This window comes from Schistocerca serialis, chromosome 11, assembly GCF_023864345.2.
Source record: "Schistocerca serialis cubense isolate TAMUIC-IGC-003099 chromosome 11, iqSchSeri2.2, whole genome shotgun sequence".
Lineage (NCBI taxonomy): Eukaryota > Metazoa > Arthropoda > Insecta > Orthoptera > Acrididae > Schistocerca > Schistocerca serialis.
In genome coordinates this window covers 141,800,471-141,824,454 of record NC_064648.1, presented here as the reverse complement: position 1 = coordinate 141,824,454, position 23,984 = coordinate 141,800,471, and the positions used below count along the sequence as shown (strand labels likewise).

Here is a 23,984-nt window from a genome sequence, read left to right as displayed (position 1 = left end):
TTTTCTCAGAGGTGCCACGACCTTGGATTTAAATAGAAGTCCTGTAACTTTAGGGCTGAAAGACGTTTGTTGCTTCGCCAATTTTTTTGCTATGACATAAATAAACCATCTTTTGACTGAGAACGATAACATTTTTAGAAGGTGAAAGCAGTCTATCATTGCACCGCGCTGGTAGTTACAAACCTTAGGTGATCACGAAGCAGTACGGGCCCTTGTCATTTTAAGGAAACTGGTGACGTTGCAATCGATTTAGGGTGTACAACACTTTTATCAGCTGTTATTTCATACAGGTATGCATGCGCCTCGTACAAGTGTTGAGGGTGCAGTGTGAGGGCTGCTCAGTGGCACTGTGTTTCAGGACCACCCACCATGTCGGCAGTTACGGAGGTTCAGAACAACACAACCGAGGCCCTGGCCGCCCTGGTAGATGGGGGTGAAGAGGCCCTGGTGACGCTGGTGGCGGGCGAGACGAGGGTGGCGGCTCACAGGGCCGTGTTGGCAGCCGCGAGCCCCGTGTTCGCAGCGATGTTCGCGCACGACATGCTGGAGGCCAGCTGCGGCCAGGTGAGCATCGACGACGTGGAGGGCCCGGTGCTGAGGCTCCTGGTGGCCTACACGTATACCCTGCAGGCCCCCCAGCTGCCCGACACGGCCGCCCAGCTGCTCTCGGCGGCCGACAAGTACGGCTTGTCGGCCCTGAAGGCTGCCTGCGAGCGGCAGCTGATCTCGCAGTTGGCCGTCGAGACCGCAGCGGCGACGGCCGTCACGGCAGTGAGGCACTCGTGCCCGGACGCCACCAGGGCTGCCGTCGCCTTCATAAAGGACCACCCGCAGGTGATGGCCACGCGCGGCTGGGCGGACGCTGTGCTCGAGTACCCGCAAGAAGTCATTGAAGTCAGCAGTATGCTCGGTGAGCCACCGGCAGAAGCCAGGTAAGCATGATTCCCTTTTTGGCAGTGCTAGTGTGAATTTGACGTCGTCCTTGCTTTGTTCGTCATGGGTTTCTTTGCTGCCTACGTTGCGTAACACCTTAACTTGATCTACTTACTGATCATCAGTCACGATGCTAAGTCTCTCGCTGTTTTCACTTCTACTGCTTCTATCAATTTCGCCTTTCTCTGATTTACTCATTCCCTGTTCTGTACTCATTAGACTGTTCATTCCATTCAGCAAACCCTGTAATTTTTCTTCACAGTCACTGAGGGAATCAGTCATCAACAAATCTTATATCATTTCACCCTGAATTTTAATTCCACTCTTCAATCTTTCCTTTATTTCCGTCATCGCTTCTTCGGTATATAGATTGAACAGTAGAGGCGAAAGATTACATCCCTGTCTGACACCCTTTTTAACCAGAATACTTCGCTCTTGGTCTTCCACTGTTATTTTACCTTCTTGTCTCTTGTACACATTGCAAATTACTCTTTTCCTCTGCCTTACCCGTATTTTTCTCAGAATTTCAAACATCTTGCAACATTTGAGATTGCCGAACGCTTTCGCCAGGACCACAAATCCTATGAACGTTAGGAACGTCAATTTTCTTTTCCGTTCTCCTGTGTATTATCCTTCTTAGCAACTGGGATGCTTGAGCTGTTAAGCTGATTGTGCGATAATTCTCACACTTCTCTGCTCTTGCGGTCTTCCAAATCGTGCAGATTATATTCCTCTCTAAAGTCAGATTGTATATTGCCAGACTCATACATTCTACACAACAGTGAGAATAGACCTTTTGCCACCTCCTACAATGATTTTAGAACTTCTGATTGAATGTTGTCTATACCTTATGCCTTCTTTGATCTTAAATTTTCCAAAGCGCTTTCAAAATCTGATTCTAATCACCAATATTTTCCATACCGACTCCTGCTTGTTCTTCTGTCACGCCATCAGACAAGTTGTTCCAATCAGAGAGGCCTTCAGTGTACTCTTTCCAACTATCCGATCTCGCCTCTGTATTTAACACTGGAATTCCCATTGTGCGCTTCATGTTACCACGCTTGCTTTTAATTCCGTGGAAGATTGCTTTGAATTTTCTATATGCTGCGTCAGTCTTCCCAAGAATCATTTCTTCTTTGATTTCTTCACATTTTTCGTGCAGCCATTTCACGTTAGCTTCTCTGCACTTCCTATTAATTTCATCCTTAAGTGACATACTTCTCAATTACTGATTTTCCTGAATATTTTTGAACTTCTGTCTTTGATTGATCAACTGAAGGATTTCTTATGTTTCCCATGGTTTCTTCGCAGTTAGCTTCTTTGTACCTACGTTTTTCTTTCCAACTATTGAGCTGTTAATTATCGCAGTATCTGTAGCCTCAGAGAACATAAATCTCATCTCTTCTTTCCTTAGTACTACTGTATTCCACTTCTTTGTACATCGATTGCTCCTGACGAGTCTCGTAAAATTCAGCCTACTCTTCATCATTGCTAAATTGTTATGAGTCTAAATCTACTCCTGGGTATGCTTTACAGTCCAGTATCTGATTTCAAAATCTGACTTTAAACCTCCCATGTTTCGGTCCTTTCTCAAGTATACCCCCTTGTCTCAAGATTCTTGAATAGACTATACCAGCTATTACTAGGATAAATTTACTATTGAACTTAACTAGCCTTACTTCTCTCCTATTCCTATTATCAAGTACATATTCTCGTGTAACCGTTTCTTCTACTCCTTCGCCTACGGTTGCGTTTCAATCCCTCCATGACTATCACATATGTACCGAATTACCTGTTCAATATCCTCATACTTTCTCTCTCTTCACCTTCAACTTGCGACGTCATCATGTATACCTGAACTATGCATGTTGTTGGTTTGCTTTCGATTCTCACGAGAACATCTATACTCATCCGTTCACAGTATCTCACTTTCTGCCCTGCCTTTCTATTGATACTGAATCCTACTCTTATCTCCTGCTGTTGCTACTACCCTATTCTCATATGACCAGAAATCCTTTCCTTTCCTTTACTTTTCTTTCCTTTACGTGTCACTGACACCCACTACAGCTAGATACGTCCTCAGCATTTCCCTTTTCTTATTTTCTAGCTTCTCAACCACATACAAATTCCTTACTTTCCACATGACGACTCGTAGAACGTTATCCTTTTGCTGATTACTCAACTTTTTTTCCATGGTCACCTCCCCCTTGTGCCTCCTCACCTGGAGGTTTGAATGGGGGACTAGTCTTGCCAATGGAGAGTCTGTACAGCACAGACTCAATGAATCACATGCCTCATTGACGGACGTTATGAATCTTTAAGCAGTGGTTTACATTGCCTTCTGTGTCCTCATGTTGTTGATCATTGCCAATTCTTCCTCATTTAGGACCAGTTTCAGGCCTCAATGGAAAGAGAGTGCCGTGAACCTCTGTCGGCCCCTCCGCCCTCTTTGGAAAGGCTGTTGGCTGAAAGAGGGTGACACCTGATGCTGGAAAAGTCTTCAGACACCAATGCTGATGATTCGTATTCAAAATTCAAGTGATGGTGAGGTTCAAACCTAGGACTGAGGACTTTCCTGATTACGAAAAAAGACGCTACCCATGGGTGACTGGCCCCAAAGAGCAGGGTGTGACTCCCTAAGATATCCAGTCAAGCAGGAGCTATGAGCACTGGGGCTACTCATGCACACTGGGGGCAAACAAGAAGAGAATACTCCAGCCAGCACAGTATCATTGTCACACTCAAGGCTGTGCCTTACAATCACATTTCCTTCTCGTCTCTGTTCAGCTATCGCCCCGAATATTTTCCGTGCATTCCCTTTTACAAAGCAGACAGGCAATCTCTGCCCCCCTGTCGTGTTTGAAGTTCCCCATGGCGTTACCAGAGATCGTCCAGGGAATCCTATGAGGTTTTCCGCTACTGGGATACAGCAGATTATATTCGCTGTCCACCTACAGGTGTACGACATATCTCCCACGACGTCAGTATTGATGTGACGTTTTCATCCAGCTATCATTTGTTGCCTCTGTCTCTCGGATACATATGCTTCATACAAGTCTATTTTGTTTCTTTTTAAATTTAAAAAAAAATCCATATTCAATAGACTACAGGTTACTTCACAAGTTGTAAACATTGCCCATCAGATAAAATTGCATACACTGTGTAACCCATATTTTTTCTTTTAATGGTGACCTCTACTGCAAACTGCTCAACACGAAAATTGTTGTTTAAGAAACACATCACCACTGCTGTCTTTTCAATGAATCGAATTGTGGAGACAGTACATGCATATATACAGTTCTATTTGCTTTACTCAAATGCAGATTTTGAATATACTCTTGATAACTTTTATAGCATAGCTCTTGTAATTCTTGTCCATCTTCTTCATTCCCTTGGGCTTCACATCAAACAGCGCCTGCATATCCATGACCATACAGTTTCAACAGTAAGTTGATACCCCAACTTATCAGTTTGTTTCTCTATCGCTGGATCTCTGTCTCTCTGTCTCTCTCTCTCTCTCTCTCTCTCTCTCTCTCTCTCTCTCTCTCTCTCTCTCTCTTCCTCCTGTGATATAATTCAGCAACCATATATCAGTTTTCAAATTACCTCACAACCAAAAGTAGCAGCCAGTTGACTTTAACTGCTTCTAAATTCTGTCTGATAGTTGTTCTGTCAGGGCAGCAAAATTGTTGGCCCTTATGTTTGGAATTTGGTTTGTGCTTCATTTTGAACAATTTGTTGTTTTGCATCTTAAGCTACGCCAGTGGGGAATATAGCAGAAGTAGTGCAGAAAAAGACCAGTTAATTGGTGGCACAGTCACGCTAAGTGAGGGGCTGGTGTTGTTGGCACTGAGTGTTCTGTTGCCCCGGTGGACAGTCCCTCAGCTGTACCGCCTGCAGTGAGCCCCTGTGTGAACACGCCCACCCACACAGTGTTTCTCTGTGCAGCTCGCCGACCGCCACAGGGGGCGGGTCCACCCCCAACTCTGACAGTCAACCCCACAACGGCCACAGCCAGACGGCTGCTGCAGCTGCGCCTCCCACGTCAGCCCGACACACCCCTCCACCTGATGACGCAGCCGTCTCTCGCTTCCGGTGAGTTGTGTTGCCACACGTGCCCAAGTCTTACCCTCGCAGTACTGCTTATTTTGGCATTAACCAGCCGATATAGTAAATAAAATAAAATACAGATTCCTTCAGTTTTTGGATAGAGGTTACAGTTGCCATTAAACATTACTCCTTTCTCACTTTTTTGGCTATGATATTTTGAAGATTGAGCACATATGCAGAACATTTCTCGTTCTCTGTATTTGCAGTGAGAATTACGTTCAGTTCAGAGTCACTCAACTGTAGTTACGTAGGAAGTGTCCCATTCAAATCATACCCATTCCCAAAGATTCTTTTTATATTGATGTGTTGAATCTAGATTTTGTTTTTAGTGACGATTGTGTGTCTTACAAATTGATTCTGAATTAAATGCGTGTGGAAACAGGATTTTTCACACAATTGCACTCAACAAAACGTATGTGAATGGTTGTAGATATAAGCTGTTGAAGACACTGAGTAAGAAATGGCGAAAATAAGGTAAACAGAAATACAAGTAATAATGACAAAAAGTTAATATTTAGTACAGTAATGAGGATACAGATTGTTTTGGGTATGTCTTAAAATGTAATTCGAATATTCCTTAAATGGTTCCCTGGTCAGTTACATCTGTAGTGACTATTGGAAATCTGTGCCGCACTGGAACAGGAACCCAGATTTGCTGCTTATTGCAGGCAGTCTCCTTGACCAGTCGGCTGCCTGAGCACACCTCCACTTCTGACTCAGTGTCTCATCGACACTTGCACTAGAGTTTATACCGGCGGACTTGTGGGAAGAGTAGCAAAAGGGAAATCGAATCGGTGGATGTTACCCTACTGCAGAGGATGTACATGAGAACCTCTGGTGGTAGTGTTTGCAAACCATGGGTAAAAAACATCATCCACAACGGTAATTCCATCTACGCCAACAAACGCACTCAGCTGGTCTAATGGTTGAGGTATCTGCTCTCGAGAAGTGAGAAATGCAGTGGGTGTGGCTGAGTGGAGATGCGTACAGCACTGTATGGCTCGTCACTCGTAAACAATTTCCTGCAACTGATGGATGATGGTCACCAGGTGTGATGAGTAGTGGTTTTGATTCACCGAGGAGACGTTTTGCATAATTCCATGGTATAGTTAACTTTTATTTTTAGAAATGAGCAACCGACGTGGGCAAAGATAGTTGGTCCTAATGAAAATATATATATATATATATATATATATATATATATATATATATATATATATAGTTTCCACAATGATGGTGGTGCCACTACAGCGGAGTTACTAAATAGAGTTTTCCTTAATTCCTTCACGAAAAAAGGCAAAGTAACTATTCAAGAATGCGAAACCAGAACAGCTGTTAGCGTGAGTGACATAAAAGTATATATTTTAGGTGTTGTGAAGCAACTCGAATCACTTAAGAAAGGCAACTCTTCTGGTCCAGATGGAATACGAATCAGGTTCCTTTCAGAGTATGCAGACACAATAGTGCCTTTCTTAGCAATCATATACAACCGTTCACTTGGCGAATGGTCTGTTCCTAAAGACTGGAAAGTAGCAAAGGTCACACCAATACTCAAGAAAGGAAATAGGAGTAACCTATTGAATTACAGACGCATACTACTGACCTCAATTTGCAGTAGGATTTTGGAGAATATACTGTACTCGAACATTATGACTCACCTTGAAGAAAATGACTTATCGATACATAACCAACACGGATTCAGAAAATATCGTTCTTGTGCAACACAGCTAGCTATTTATGCCCATGAAGTAATAAGTGCTGTCGACAAGGAATCTAAGATCGATTCCATATTCTTAGATTTCCAGAAGGGTTTGATACAATTTCTAACAAGACTATTACATGGTGTATACGACCCGGAAGATCCGGGAAAGACCTAGGAATTTTTTCATCTGCAGGAAAACCAGGAAAAACGGGAATTTTCTAGAATCCCGGGAGTTTTCCATTGATTTAGTTTTCAGTTAATTTTTTGTCATTTTGACTGGTAATAACCGATACTCTAACAAAGGACATTACTGTATACCGCTACTGCAGAATAATACTGCAGCAACAAAATATGAACGAGGGAATGAAATATAAATTCCAAAGGAAATGCTTCATATATAAACAAAAAACACACAGCGCTCATACAAGTGTCTGCCAACAGCAAAATGTGTGAAAGGCTGTAAGAAGACAATGCAGTGCTTAGTAACAACAAATTACCTCCGATGAGCGTGACGTCACAACTGTTTACATTAGATTCATTTAAGCAGTTACGAGCGGAACCACGCGCGTGCGCAGTTGAGTCGTGTCTGAGTAGTACCTTCTCCCGCTTCGAGAAACAGGAATGTCGCTGTTGGTTCTGTACGCAGCAAACCGGAGTATCTGAACTGGGCGGCAATTTCGGCGGCGAGGGGGGAAAATTCGTATTGTTGAGGAAATATCATAGATCCAGGGTTGATGCGCAGATCAGGTTGACTTGTAGTGGGGAGGGGGGGTGATCTGTGTTCACATTTAGTGACTTTGCTGTTTCCTCTTTGTTCACTGCTGTCATGTCAAATGAAAGAGAGTGGTTTCTGTGGCTGGGAGATATCAAGTGAATTAAAATACATTCACACAATTACGGAAGATTAAAATATGTCATTAGTTCCAGATTTTAATACAATTTCCACCTATCTGACAGTCAAGCATTAATTATCTTGCAGAACAATGAAGTTATTTTTGTCGCTTTGCTGAAGTAATTCGGCTTTTATTGATCTTTTCCGCTGAGGCAGCCAGTTTGTTTGAAACAAAGTGTTCAATTCCACACTATTGGCTAGTTTCAACTGTTCGCTGCATTTCAAGGGCACGTTTTCATCTTCTACAGGGTGTATACGACCCGGGACAACCGGGAGATCTGGGAAAAACCCGGGAACTTTTTCATCCGGGAGAAAACCAGGAAAAAACCGGGAATTTTTTAGAATTATGGGAATTTTTCATTGTTTTAGTTTTCAGTTAAATTTCTGTAATTTTGACTGGCAAGAACCGTTACTCTAACAAATGATATTACTGTATCCCGCAACTGCAGAATAATACTGCAACAATGGAACTTAAAGAGAGAAAAAAACCAAAATAACTTAAAATGCAAAGGAAATGCGCCACATACGACGACGACACAGAGTCCTCGTGCAAGCGTCTGCCAACAGCAAAACGTGTCAACAGCTTTGGGAAGGCTGTGCAATACTTCGTAACAACAAATTCCCTCCGATGACCGTGAAGTCACAACTGTTTACATTACATTCGTGTTAGCAGTTACGAGCGAGCTCATGCGCATGCGCAGTTGAGTCGCGTTTGAGAAGCAGATTCTCCCACTTCTGGCAACAGGAATGTGGCTCTCCGCTGTGCAAGCAGTCGCAGCAAGCAGCTAGATGGTACCGGGAAAAGGGGGCGCCAAATTCATATTCTCAAGGAAAAAAACTTGTTTCACAAAGCGCCTAGCATCCAGCGCACGTTGATCTATCAATCATTTATATGATTTTGAAATGCATCCTTGTTGGTTTCTGAACACATTTTAAGTTCATTTCTGAATGAATCGTAAGTTGATTTTTGAATGCGTGCGTAGTGTACGTGATGTCTCTGTCAGGAGAATCCTAATCGCATCTAGAAAATAATCTTTCTGCAGACAAAAGGGGATGGGGCCGTACGAGCTGAGCGGAGTAAAGCCGAACGGATAAATGCCAGTCGCTGTCTGATTATGTGGTTGATTGGGTTTTCGAATGATCGGCTTTCTTATAATTCATAGGGAAATCCATAGATTCAGTCTACGAGAATGGAAATGAACGACTGGAGGAATAACAAGTGGGTAAGATTACGTATTATCTTCTCGTTGTATCCAAGAAAATGAAATTTTGACAGAAACTTTCTGCCCAGATTGCTACACTAGTAAGGACCAGTTGTACAGCCCCTGGCTAGCAGCCGCTTAAGTTGTGATTCGGAAGTAACGCAGAAAACGTTTTGTACGAATTTGTAACAACGCCTAATGGCAGAACAATCGCGGGGTAACTAAACCGGTGATTCTGGCAGTGTTACTGAAGTTAATCGGCGAACAAATTTTGACAGTGGCAGGAATGTCCACAGAATTGGTGATGACAAGATTGTTGGAATGAGGAAGCAGAATAAACGGGGACATCACACAAATTGTGGAAGGACGAGACTATTCCTAATTTATATAAGAATTTCGTAATACTACTTTCCGATCTCATGCTTGAGAAACTGGTGCGTATGAATGAAATGAGAAACTATTTCCTAACATAAAGCTTTTTGCTTGTTGTAGGCCTAATAGGCATTTGATATATGTACTTAGCGAATTATATTCTATCGTGTATTAAAAATGACTATCTGTGCCAATACAGTCTCGCTAATTTGGTGTGTAAGTGTGTGTGTGTTTGTGTGTGTGTGTGTGTGTGTGTGTGTGTGGGTTGTGTGTGTGTGTGTGTGTGTGGGGTGTGTGTGTGTGTGTGTGTGTGTGTGTGTGTGTGTGTGTGTGTGGGGTGTGTGTGTGTGTGTGTGTGTGTGTGTGTGTGTGTGTGTGGGATGTGTGTGTGTGTGTGTGTGTGGGGGGGGGATGTGTGTGTGTGTGTGTGTGTGTGTGTGTGTGTGTGGGATGTGTGTGTGTGTGTGTGTGGGATGTGTGTGTGTGTGTGTGGGATGTGTGTGTGGGATGTGTGTGTGTGTGTGTGTGGGATGTGTGTGTGTGTGTGTGTGTGTGTGTGTGGGATGTGTGTGTGTGTGTGTGTGTGTGTGTGGGATGTGTGTATGTGTGTGTGTGTGTGGGATGTGTGTATGTGTGTGTGTGTGGGATGTGTGTATGTGTGTGTGTGTGGGATGTGTGTGTGTGTGTGTGTGTGTGTGTGTGGGATGTGTGTGTGTGTGTGTGTGTGTGTGGGATGTGTGTGTGTGTGTGTGTGGGATGTGTGTGTGTGTGTGTGTGTGTGTGTGTGGGATGTGTGTGTGTGTGGGATGTGTGTGTGTGTTATAAAATTTGCTACAATATTAGAAAGGCCTGTTTTGTTTTATTTAGCATACATCGACAAAATAGATGTAATCAGATCCAGAAACCACACCAGTCTTGGGTATTATTTGTATTAACAGCTTTTTCAGTATTAGGTAACGAAATTTCGAATTGTCATGCAGCAAAAAGTTTGACCAACTTTGGTGAGGTGCAGAAAGCAAAAGCACGCCATTTAAAGCTGTAGCAAGATTAGAGAGAAAAAATGCTAAGAGGTAAGTATTGAAATGTGTACTTTCTTGCTTGTCTCTTGTCTATATTGGTTTTATGCATCCTATATTTCACTTTTGTCACACAAAACAGGAAGTTATTAGCTATTAGGCAATAAAGAGTCCAAATTTTCTGAAGAGTTCTTGTTCTCCCAATTACAAATATTCCCATCCGCTATTAATGGCTGGTTTTTTAAAAAAATAAAGAGGGGCAGGCTGTCAAACTGGCTGACTGGGAGCAGGAGAGGCACCACAGGACATTAATATTTCCACAGTCCTGAATATAGTTTAATGTCATCGCTTACAAAATATACCCGTTTCAATTCCACAGAGTGAAATACAGTGACGTGCGGTAGGAGAATGCTGTGTGAAGAGGCGTGGCACTGCGGTTCGGCACACTTCAGACCATATAACATGTCTTATATTTTCTCGAACACGTATGTTTTTGTTTCAAATTTTTCAGAATGATGTGTTTTACAAGATGCACATAGGGTACTTTTGAAAATTCGATTTTTTTGGTGTTGACCGGTTCGCAAATATCGTAGATGCGAGGCTGATGCGCAGAGAAGTCTGAACTACAGTGGGCAGTCACCACGTGGCCCGTGTTGACGTTTAGTGGTTTTCCTGTTTCTCCTTCGTTTACTCTCGCGTCACATGAAAGCAAAACGGGTATCTTTGGCCGGGAGGTATCAAGTGAATTAAAATATATTCAAATAATTACCGAAGGCTGATATACATTATTAGTTTCAGATTTTAATTTGTTTCCACGTTTCTGACAGTCAAGCATCAATCGCCTTGCAGAACAATGAAGTTATTTTTGTCTCTTTGCTAAAGAAATTTGGCTTTCATTAACCTTTTCCGCAGACGCATCCAATGTATTTGAAACGAAATGTTTAATTTCACAGTACTGGCTAGTTTCAACTGTTCACTGCATTTCAAGTGCAAGTTTTCATCTTCTAGCACGAACGGCATTATGCCATACTAATGAACCAAACGTGAGATACTGCAGTACTGGTACTCCCAGAAAATTTACATCTGAATCTGGACATACGAATGTGCGCTTTAAGTAGCAGTTTAAATGTGCACATTTTAGTATGGTTCACGAAGTTCTGATCTCTTGGAGTACCCTGTGACGTCTTACTGCTTTTACAACGTAATGAAAGATCTTTCAATGTTTTACACGTACGTACATACGGGCTTCCTACGTCATGTTAGCTGCGCAAGCCCGGGGCGCCTCTTACCTGCCGCTCTCCGGCAGCTGCTGGAACGAACCTGTTTCCAGCAGGTCGTGGAAAAATATTGCGAATGTTGGTTTGAAAAGCGTTAATTTCAAAGTAAATATCTTTTAACGTAAGTTGGACTATGCGCGAGGATGTACCATGAAATTCTTAAATCAGTGTGTTTCGCACCATTTAAAAATCAACTCTTCAATGACAAGCCATGTAGAAGAATTTCGAACCCTGGAGATCAGACATTTATGTCATTATTAAAAATTTTACTGCCACATTTGTGTGATGTGTCTTAAAGTGTAACACGCGCAAAAAATCAACATTATCTCGAAAGATTAGCTTCTCTTGCAGCTTATTAACCTTAGTGACCAATATTATATGTGGAAGCTTTGCTTTTCTTGTAGCAACACTATGTATGTTAATGTAAGCCATTAACTCGTGTGTTACCGCTGCTTAACAGGGATGTTGCTATTGGCTGACTACATTCTACGCCCATGTCCAAAACCATAACCATTCAAAGGATTGATAAGTTTTGCACTTCCGAGGGAAAATATACTGTCACTTTAGACGGAAAAAGTGTTTTCACGCGGGAGAAAGTGTATTTTTAAGCGGGAAATCCGGGAAAAATCCGGGAATTTTTTTTCCTTGTCCACGTATACATCCAGTATTAATCAAATTTGATACGTATGAAGTATCGTCTCTGTTGTGTGACTGGATTCTTGATTTCCTTGCAGAGATGTCACAGTTCATACTCATAGACGGCAAATCATCGAGTAGAATAGAAGTCGTATACGACGTTCCGCAAGGTAGTGTCATAGGCCCTCTGCTGTTCCTGATTTACATAAATGATCTAGGTGATAATCTGAGCTGTCCCCTTAGATTGTTTGCAGATGATGCTGTAATTTACCGTCTAGTAAAATCATCAGACGATCAATTCCAATTACAAAATGATCTAGAGAGAATTTGTTTATGATGCGGGAAGTGGCAGTTGACACCAAACAAAGAAAAGTGCGAGGTCATCGACAAGCTTACTAAGAGGAATCCGCTAAATTTTGGGTATACGATAAATCGCACAAATTTAAGGGTTGTCAATTCGACTAAATACCTAGGGATTACAATTACGAGCAACTTAAATTGGAATGACCACATAGATAATGTTGTGGGAAAGGCGAAACAAAGACTGCGCTTTGTTGGCAGAAACTCGGAAGATGCAACAAACCTACCGAAGAGAGCCTACATTACACTTGTACATCCTCTGCTGGAATATTGCTGCACGGTGTGGGATCCTTACCAGGTACGATTGGCGGAGGACAGCGAAAAAGTGCAAAGAAGGGAAGTTCGTTTTGTGTTATCGCGCAATATGGGTGAGAGTCACTGATATGATACGCGAGTTGGTGTGGCAGTCAATGAAACAGACGGTTTTCTTTGCGACGAGATCTGTTTACGAAATTTCAATTGCCAGCTTTCTCTTCCGATGGCAAATATGTTCTTGACATCCACCTATGTAGGACGAAATGATCAACATAATAATAAAATAAGAGAAATCAGAGCTCCAATGGAAAGATTGAGGTGTTCCTTTTTCCTACGCGCCATTTGAGTGTGGAATGGTAGAGAAATAGTATGAAACAGGTTCATTGAACCCTCTGTCAGGCACTTCAGTGTGAATTGCAGAGTAACCATGTAGATGTAGATGTTGATTCCCTCCTGTATAGAGATTAAAGTACTTCCTGCTTTGATTGACCAAGATAATCAGCTGCAGATATCGACTTTGGAATCCAGTGAACATTCAAAACCCTCCTGCACCTCAGGCAGGCAACAGAAGCACACCCATTTCGACTGGCAGTCATGGAAGACACAAAGAATTAGTATTGAAATTATATCAGAAGCAGGCAACAAACAGAAATTATTCAATTTTCGTGCATACAAATCATGCGGGTAATAACACGTAATTTGGCACAGGAAGTACATACCTACAAGTAAAAAAATTTTAAAAACGCTCAATATAAGATGATACACACCTATATGTGCTACATGCACACTCAAAACATCATGGATAGTGTCGAATTGTATACTTAGTGTCCAGGATAATAGTATTAATTATGCAGCACATGCTGATATCAAAATCAGTACGCTCCGTAGAGAATGTGAAACAAAGCAGAAAAAAATAGAACGCCAGGATGAGATGCAAGACTTGGAAAGGTAAGAAGTGGGGAAATATTTGGGATGCAAACAGAACAGGTTATGTTACAACGAAAAAAGTGAGAAACTTACTGTTAGAGAAGGAAGCAATGGACTTACAGCACACACAATAACAAACTAGGTCAATGAAAAACAGAGAATAAAGTTTTTGGGGATGAATCGGTAGCTTTCAGAGAAGGTAGAAAAAGATCAAATAGGTAAAAAACAGGGCCAAATAGAAATCCTTGGTTAATGCAAGAGATACTGAATTCAACTGCTAAAAGAAGAAACTATAAAAATTCAGCAAATAAAGCAAGCAAAAGGAAATATGGATGTTTAACAAATTATTGACAAGAAGTGGAAAATGGCTAAGGAGGTGTGTGTAGGTGTGTGTGTAGGTGTGTGTGTGTGTGTGTGTGTGTGTGTGTGTGTGTGTGTGTGTCGGGGAGAGCCGACGTGGTGCCCTTGTTGTATTTGAAATATGTCGACCGACTTATTGTGTACGAAGCAGTGACTTTTATGTTTTTTGTCGGTACGTCAGGAAATTTCCATGTTACTGGTCTGAATCACTTAGCTGTCTGGTGAGGAAATTGTATTTCAGTACTTGCAGATGCGTTTAGTTTCTATTGTTTTCTTCCTAAGTGACTGAAGGAATTGGTACCCAGAGAAGGTAGTTTTGTGGTGTGTTTGAATGTAGATGAAGGATTGGGTGGCAACTGCATGCCGAGGTGACAGGAGGCGGATCTGTGGAGTGAATTACGAGGAAAACCAAATGAATTTGTTAGGAGATGGAGTGCACCTATTTTTAATGGGAGATGGCTGAAGTTTTTGATTATGGGCTAGTGCTGTGGATCTGTCTGTAATACGCTGGTTAACCCGTATCGCAGAAGCGAGATTTCTAGATTTGTGACTTGTCGCTCGGAAGAAGTGTATTCCGAATTGTTGGCAGTTATGCGGCTGTGACAGTTTCTTTCATTTGGTGTGTGTGTCTCGATAGTAGAGAGTAAGTGTGTCGATGTTTTGTGCAGGAGCCTTTCTGATGCAGAGCGAGGCAGGAGGCTGAGAGAGGCGGCTAAGGAGGGGGCGGTGGAGGAGGTGCGGGCGTTGCTCGCGGCTGGGGCGGACGTGGGGGCGAGGGACGGGGACGGGTGGACCGCCCTGCACTGCGCTGCACTGAACGGCCACGCGGCTGTGGTGCGGCTGCTGCTCTCTGCGGCGTCCGACCCCAACGCCAGGAGTCATGGGGGGTGGACGCCGCTGCACTGGGCGGCATGGAATGGCCACGCAGAAGCGGCGGCTGCGTTGCTGCAGGCCGGAGCCGACAGGGGGGTGAGGGCTACTGACGGGAACACCCCCCTGGACGTCGCCAGGCGGTACAACCATCAGGAGATCGTCAGGATGCTAACACAGAGTTAATACACGCCACTAGAGGAAATGGCATCCTGTACTTCATTCTACATGATATTAAAATAAAAAATTGAAAAAAAAGATCGCTTTCTCTATTCATTTCTACCTTTTGCAGTCCACACAATTACTCCAGTAACACCACAACTACTGCAACAACAGGAGATATCTGTAAACCAACGTGACAAACCTTCCTTTTGAGAATTCACTCTGTAAAACATTTCACAAGCAATTTCTGCAAAAGCACAGCAACAATTGCAAAATACTCGATCATTTATAAACTCCACTTCTCTCTCCCTCTCTGTCTTGTGTTTCTCGTCCCATATACAGTATTCAAACAGCTTACAAGAGTACAGCCGACCTCTCTCACAACCGCCTGTATTTCGAAATGTAAACACCCAATCTCTTCCAAGACACAAATGCGAGAATACCAGTTGTTGTGCGTTAATGTTAGTTCTTTGCACCAGTCTCCTACATTACCTAATTACTGCAAACCATTTGCTAGCAGTGTCTATGTTGCTACCTCACATCACTGCGAACTGCACCATACTCAGATTACTGGCATATAAGTTGTTCAGTTAGAATGTATCTTCACTTGCGACCTCACACTGAATTCTGTGCGTGCACTGCACAAGTACTTTTCCTGTTTAATTGCAATGTCACATTGGTAGCACTGCTCACACCACATCATGCTCACACCATCTGCAGCCCTCTTGCCAGCTCACCTTCAAATAAAGAGAATTGAAGAACCACCCAAAATCATTAAACTCCTAAACACCTCCCTTGCTGCTCTTACAGAACAAACTACCATCTCTCAGGGAATTATACTCGGTATCCTCATGCGTGCATGTGTGACCAAAGCGGCAGACTGCATTCTGAACAAGAGCTTCTGTGGCCTCATGTGGCGGCGTTACACACAGAAGCTCCTCAACATTCTCTGTGAGGAAGCAGCGGCGCCAGGAGACAGTATTGACTTGCTGAGTGACCTCCACGGCATTGATGAATACTTCAGGCTCTGCCAGTTGATCCTCAACATAAATAAATGTAATATACTGTGCATACACAGGAAAAGAAATCCACAACTACACTGCTGATCACAAATTGCTCGAAACAGTAAGTCACCTACCGAAAAATATCTAGCGGTAACTATCCAGAGCCACCTTGCGTGCAATGACCAAAAATAGCAATTGCTAAGAAACTGCAGTGCATCTTTTCTCAGCGATTTCGTGCTTCCTGCCCTGTAGTATGTCGACTTCACAACGAAAGCCTCAAAATTTTCCGACTTTTCTCAGATTTTAATTTCTTTCACAAAGACTACGTGTTTCTCAAAGTTGAAACCCCAACACAAAATTAAATTGGACAAACTCTTCTACAACATGCAGCAATCAGCAGTGATTTTCTGACGGCGAGTACTGACCGCGCTAGAGCGTCCTAAAAAAACGCTGACTCCCCAAAATTCAGATCGCGCCTAACGCCATTCACCTGTTGCACTCTACTATTACGGCGCTTTGGAACGGTAAGGCCCGCTTCAGCAGACGGAAAAAAGCCCAGAACTCCACCTGTGTTCTTCGCATCGTCAAACACAATAGCACTCACGGCAGACATCCGCTGTCGAAACGGACGTCGTATATTTTGAAACGTGTTCGCATTTATTTAAACTAGTGCTTGTAAGTGTGTGGTTGGTATCTGAGAAATGGCTAAAATTTATTTTGATATCGAAATACGTAAATCTGTCCAGTGCGACAGAAAAGTGTAAAAATTAAATTTTGTACGGAAGTATGCGAAGCACACGCTACACGATGCGAAATCCAGGCTAGCCGGTACATCAAAGAATTCGCCTGCGAGAGAGGAGATCGTTTTCAATGTAATTTATACATACCACTTGTGTGCAAAACAGATAACTCAATTTAAAATATTGGTCCTGAATACTGTAAATCCTTATCTTCAAACTTGTAAACAATAACTGCACCAGATCTGCTGTCGTGTCTATTGTGCAAATGAAGATAAAATGTAACGCATCCCGCATTGTGTCAAAACTGCTCCAAAATTCACAAGATAACGTTCTGAAATAATTTACCGATTTGGAAAGTCTGAAATGATAATTTCACAGATACATTCTGGTGTGTGGCGGAGGACAGTTTGAGTACCACAGCTGTTCCGGCCTTTTCCTGTTGCAGTCGCGATACGAGAAATATCTTTGGACTACTCGTCTATTAAGAGCTCTGAATGGAAAGTAAGAAACCCGGAGAACATCTGGCGTGCATTTCCTCGCCATGTTACAGTTTTAGGTGGAACCTTTAACCTGCCACCTCTGCAGTGGGCGACATAGGTGGCTGAGACTGACGGCAGGGCCAGGGAATCGTGAGAAACTGATCCAAGTGCTTCACTCAGAAACTACCTCGGGCCATTAATCTGAGAAACGAGTCGTGAAGACAGCATCTTAGACTTGCAAGTGACAAATAGACCCGAACTTTTCGAATCTGTTAGGGTAGAACGGGGAATCAGCTATGCCAAGACCGTTACAGTGTTACTGAATACGACCGTAACCATAAATAGAAATAACCATAAATACAAAATAAGTAGGGAATATTATTGTGCTTAGCAAGAGCGACGAGAAACAGCCTTCAGCTTTCCTTCCTCTGCAGCACCAACAGCGCGGGTATCAGTGGAAGAAGTTGAAGAGCATTGTGAAATACGCTTCAGACAGGTGTGTACCGACCAAATGCGTTTCAAGCCCAGTTTCACAGCGATGAGTTTACAGCACTTCGTTTCATTTAAGTGCGCGTCTGCGCACGCCAGATCACGAGATAACAAAGAAATTTCCGAGATCCGAATTTCATCGATAAAAATGATGCCAAAGAAACAGTTATTTCCGGAAAGAGCAACATAATTGTAACATGTTGCATTACTCTCTACGTAACGAAAGCCCGTGTAAACATTCGGTCTTGTCTGTAAGGCAGAAACGCTTACGACACTGTTATTCACGTGCAAACAGCAACAGGTGGCGTCAGACAGCCCGCGCAAACGGCCGGCGCAGTCGCCGAGGGGAAACTCGCAGGTGGGGGCGCGACGCAGAATGCGGGCAGCGAATCCGGCAGAGGGCCGCGCATGCGCAGAAGCAGCGGCGGGGCGGGAGCAGGCGGTAGGGGCGGTCCGACCACGGCGGCGGACAAAAGACCGGCCACACGACAGGGGGGCCGAAACTAAATCAGGACGATCACTTCCGACATAAAATGTGTAATACTGTTTAGCGATTACTGCTCCAGTTGTACTCAACAGTTCCAAAGTCGGTGATGATCGCAGACACCGGTGTCCGGCTGCCATTTAATGTCCCAGTATTACAAAGATATTTTCTCTCGCCCTCGCAGCAGTTTCGCAGTTACGTCACAGCACGCTACATCTATCTAATGGCAGCCCACGATGTACTAACACTAAACATAACTTCGATAACAACCTCTGTTACAATTAGTGCTCTGGATGATTTAATACAAGATGTCACGTTTGATGTATTATTTTTGCAGCAAGTCTCAATGATAGGTATAGGTACATCCGCTGACTTTCAAGCTGTCATTACTATCGATGCAGAAATCAACAGCGCAACGGCAGTTCTTTTAAGGGATGGGTTCACACCTGAAAACGTCCAACTTTATCCCAGCAGACGTGCAATTGCATGTTCTGTCGCTGAGACATTCCGCTTAAATATTTACGCGCCATCCGGGACTGACGTTACACATGCACGGTCGGACTATTTTTTAATCAGGATGTCCCATGTCTTTTGGTAAATGTGTGTATGCGAAGCACACGCTACACGATGCGAATTAGAGGCTACTCAGTATATCGAACAATTCGCCTGCGAGAGAGCAGGCCGATTTCAATCTAATTTGTATATGTCATTTGTCTGCAAAACAAATTACTCTGATTAAAATGTTGGCCCTGAATATCGTTAAGCACTCACTGCACGCACGCCTCGCCAGTGTCGGCTTCGAGGCCTGACAGACTCCACACCACAGCGGGCTGTGAGCAACTGTGCAGGATTACGACGCAGCCCCTGTCAGCTTTTCCGACCGTGACACTGTAAGTGAGAAAGTAAAAGGTCTACCTCGTCCCAAAATAATTGGCAGAGGATACTGGACATTAAATTGTAACCTCCTCCACATAACATCGGTGAATATACATTTCATTGCTCGGTACAAATTGTGGGTTAACTGGAAACGTTTTTCCGGAAAGCAATCTCGTAAAACCCGGTGTTCGGAAATTAGTTACAAATTTCGCCTACAGGATTGAAGTAAAGCGTGAATTTCATTTTGAATTATTTGAAAGTTGTAAGAATAATTAGTAATTGCCACTACATCACTCAAAAATAATTCGTTAACGTGACATATCAGACTGTAAATAATACAAAACATGTAGGCAAGTCCTAGATACGACTTACTTTTTTACAGAATTTTCGTTCGGGGGGCAGTAAGCAGTTATATTATGTATAAAATGCTGCACAGGCAACCATGTCCTGCAGATAAACTCATGTGTGTTAACTGGAGAAACACTGGCCACGGTGGCTGGAAAGGAACAAGTAGGCGGGAAGCCTTCGACTGCAGGCGACAGACTAACTGGGCGACATTTTGAAAAACAATTTCCTCCAACTGACAGCAAAGCGAGGCCGTGGAGATGGTGTAAAGTGTCTGGTAGCAAAGCTAAAAAAGAAACTGGAGTGTGGGAAAGGAAAGAAACAACATACTGTTGTCCAGTGTGTGATGTTGCGCTGTGCATGCCAGAATGCTTTGAACCATTTCACACGAAAGCCAATTACGTATACAAATTATTTATAAAAAATTGTAATTTAATTTAGTTGTGTATTAAGATATTATTTAGTAAATGCCTTTCAGTTTGTTTGTTTGCAGACTTCAAAGTGGTGGTTTGTTGTTCCGGTGAGAGGCAACGGGGCCAGCGTGTGTGGCGGTGGTGTTATGACGTCACCACAGTGTGAGAGCAAGAGGCGCATGCCGTGGTCTTCAGTTGACGATGGACTATCGCAAAGAAACAGCAGAGACACTCACCAAGGTCTTGGTAATACGACATTAGATAACAACCTTTTTCTTTTCCGTTACTATCACGAAATTTTAACACTGTTAATGTAGTAAAAATTGTGGTATCGATAGCTACGCTGCCACGGCGTAGGTGCAAGTTCCCAAGGTGGCGGCCTCTAGCCGGCCGGCGCTGTGCGGCTCTGCTCTGCGAGCTCCGTTTGATCAGGGGCAGACGGCCGACAGTGCAGATGAGTAATCAAAGACAAGGTTGACAGCTTTGAAGCACCAAGAGACGGTCCCAACAACACACTGAATGGGACAGATTTCCCAGCACACCGTTAATACACTTCCTACTGATTCAACTTTGCTCTCGCCACATTTAGTTTTGAAGAATAAAAATCCGCCGGACAAAATAAAAGAACTTGTTTCTTTCCCCAAGTCACAGTGTCTACGTCACCGTGAACTGATTGACATTGCAATGGCTAATACAAAAGAGGCAGCTGAGAAGAGGAAATGCTACAAAAGAAGGTAAATCACACTGGAATATCTCAAGTTCGACAAACAGTTTTAGTTCGAGCACATCCATTATCTGGTAAAGCAAGGAACAGGTGTCAGAAATTTGTATTACTTTATAACTGACAATTTCGGACTCGACGAATCCCACTTCCGAACGCAGGACATCTTGAAACACTCACAACGAGAGCTTCGAGAGGTCTTCATCACATCACCAATACAAAACCGTTCACTAAATAATTGGTTGACTTCCTACTCCTTAATGATGACACCACCATACCGACATATAACAATTACGTTCTGACAACACGTACTTCATTTTCGTATGACATCAACCGTTTGTACACAGTAGTCAAGCTGGTTCTATGGGTTTTCTTTCATTCGCACGTAAATGACGAAAATATTTTTCCTGATACAGTACTACAAGTACAAGCCATTTCGTACGTCTATTTTCACTGCCTTACGACTTTTATGTAACCGATACAATGATTGTTACAGAGCATATACCACGTCATGTTCTAACATAACTGACCCAGATCTTTAGAATACATCATTTTACAAGCAAAGGTTACGCAAAAGAAGACAGCAATGAGTTTTTCGAAGAAGAAAGGGCACCACAGAAGATAAAAGCAACATGAGAAACAATAACATCGAATTTTGCTCGTCGTAATGCATTTTCTCTTACAGGATAACGTACAGAAGTATGCAGTAACGGATTCCAGATAGTACTGAGAAAACAGGTAGAGTACATTTATTTGCACAGGCATAACGCGTACTCTCAACAGTCGGAGGAGATATTTAATTTCAGCGTCTTCCACTGAGATACTCTTAACACGGAGGTACAATCAGGGTTTCTTCACTGACTGTAAGAGATTTACTACAGATGTCGTATGTGAAGTGAAGACAAGGATTAATTGTAGATGAAGTATGTGTAGCAATGAATTATGGAATTGTATATTGAAGATATGATGAAATAATAGGAAGTGAGGATAGCGAACTTTTTATGACTATTATGCAGGCGTTTATGATTTATGATATGAAGTGTGGCATATTGATGCTAGAGGTTGTTACGGATTACGTGATGTTTTTAGCCTTGGTGCGTGATTTGTTGATTGTGTTTTGCTGCGTATCTATGACGAGTGCTATTTCTAACGGCCTGTGACAAGGTGTTGCAAAACGATAATACGAGGCTATGAAGTTACGGGAAGATAAACACTTTCATTCAGCAGAATGCATCTTTTTGTGAACGGCAAAGTGAAGGATTGAAGACCCTTATAGCCATGCCATGTACTTGCTTTGATCGATTTGTGACTTTGCTTGAGCTAATCAGTTTTCTTCTCATTCACAGGATAATATCATTTGTCATTGTTTTCCGCCTATAGTTAGTCGACTTCATCGGAAAGAGATAATTTCCTATTTATTGTCATTCTGCACGTTGACTTTGCTTGTTCACAGACATTAAGTACTCGTCTTGATACTACTTAAATTTTGCATTTGGGGTAATTATAAGTAATTGGCGTGTGCACAAGTTAAAATTTTCGGAATACATTTTCATTTGCTTTATGTTTTATGACTGACAGATGACAGACAAATGTGATAATTTCTTTTTTTCCTCTACAGCAGTAAAATATTGTTCACATTTGTTTCCTGTCCTTCCCTTTAGGCTCTATCCTTCCACGAGTGTACTCAAGTATATAAGAACATACACTGTGCAGAAATCACTATTGTGCTCTTGCATAACATGCACTCATGGACGTGTAAAATGTAAGAAGACTCATAACAGTGTTTGCCTATCGATATTTTCACAATGCATTGTACATGTAATGATTACAATATTTTAATGTTCCTTTTCTCTCACACAGTATAAACGTCTTAGCTTTATTTTCTCTCACTGTATTGTAACAGAATATACGTACTTTGTGAAAGCGAGACATTCGTGGACTCGAGTATAGTTATTTTCTGGACTGTGAGAAAGTTGGAGGTATTATTAACGTTTTCTTTACCAGGACATGCCGCATCGATTATCGTGATTTTTGGCGACTTCATAGATATTTTGTTAAAAGTAACATGGAGGTACCTTCTGTGAGCGGTCTGGCTCTGAGTTGTCACTGGGTTTGTTGCTGACACGTACGGAGTGCACCAACTCTGCTCTCAGCCGCCTCCCAGACAATCACGATACGACGCTTTCACTTGGAGAGGTGTTACAACGTCACGAGTGCTGGAAGACACTTCAACATGTGCTACATAGCGTGCTGCGTACTCTCAGGCCAACAGCTGCGTGTGTGAAAACCACGAAAAGACATTGCTTCGATACACATTTGCTACGACTAATAGACAATATAATCACAATTAGTCTCACCAGATTTTGTGCAGAATAACGACAAAAAATAATGCCATGAATGTAATTTTTTGCCTCAATTGACGACTTTATAGCTAGTGCACAATACTAGTGTGGACCATTTTCTTACCTTGTGCACACTTCTTTCAAACGAAATGTAACATATTCTTAGTACAACTGAGCACATATGTAAACAACATTTGTAACTCGACTTGGCGTTCACCTGAGCACGAAATGGACGAAGCTTTCTGCAAAAAAATTTATGAGCGACTAGGCGCCACTACTTAAAAAACAATTACATTACGAGGTGAGGTATTTCCATTCCAGGATCTGTTTGCTACGAAAATCATCAATGGACAGGGATCATTTCACCAACACGAGCATTAACACACGAGGACCACTTTCTTTTTATTTAGTAAATCAATAGTTAGGTTGACGATTTAATCAGTTTGCACATTTTTACAATATGAACACAGTAACAGAACGTATTATCACACTGGAAGATATAATATACGCGTTATTGCAGGGAAAAGAACAGCCACAAGAGAATGTGTATCGTGCGATTATCAACATATCAATTGACTCACGTAATTCCACCGCGGTAACTGACTATGGATCTCCAGTTACATTGATTAGTGACGCAGCATGTAATAAACGCAATCCGAATAATTCTTGCCCTACACTCCCATTAGAAAAGAATAACGATAGAGGAGCAGTTTCAGGAAAAGGAGTAGATCTAAACCTAAAGACACACTTAAAATTTGTTGTTCAAGTCCACATATTTTATGCAGAAGCGCCGCAACACGGCGTGGTATGGACTCGCCTAATATCTGAAGTAGTGCTGGAGGGAACTGACACCATGAATCCTGCAGGACTGTCCATAAATCCGTAAGAGAACGAGGGGGTGGAGATCTCCTCTGAACAGTATGCTGCAAGTTTGACAGCCGGCGGAAGTGTTTAAAATCAGAAGTGTTCCTGGAGCCACTCTGTAGCATCTCTGGACGAGCGGGATGTCGCACTGTC

The 23,984-nt window shown here is 42.6% G+C and overlaps 2 protein-coding genes across 4 annotated transcripts in view; both read left to right on the top strand.

The window, feature by feature from the left end:
- Nucleotides 1-20,366, top strand: part of LOC126426551 (uncharacterized) — a 47,661-nt gene extending 27,295 nt beyond the window's left edge. Inside the window, exons 2-6 of the mRNA XM_050088453.1 lie at nucleotides 359-932; nucleotides 4,882-5,028; nucleotides 14,711-14,852; nucleotides 18,082-18,228; nucleotides 20,262-20,366. Coding sequence (XP_049944410.1) covers nucleotides 370-932; nucleotides 4,882-5,028; nucleotides 14,711-14,852; nucleotides 18,082-18,228; nucleotides 20,262-20,366 — 1,104 coding nt within the window. The 5' untranslated portion in view covers nucleotides 359-369. The remainder of the gene's footprint in view (nucleotides 1-358; nucleotides 933-4,881; nucleotides 5,029-14,710; nucleotides 14,853-18,081; nucleotides 18,229-20,261) is intronic.
- The window catches only part of LOC126426866 (speckle-type POZ protein-like), a 299,470-nt gene that overhangs the window by 44,750 nt on the left and 230,736 nt on the right, over nucleotides 1-23,984 (top strand). The gene's annotated exons all lie outside the window — the stretch shown is intronic.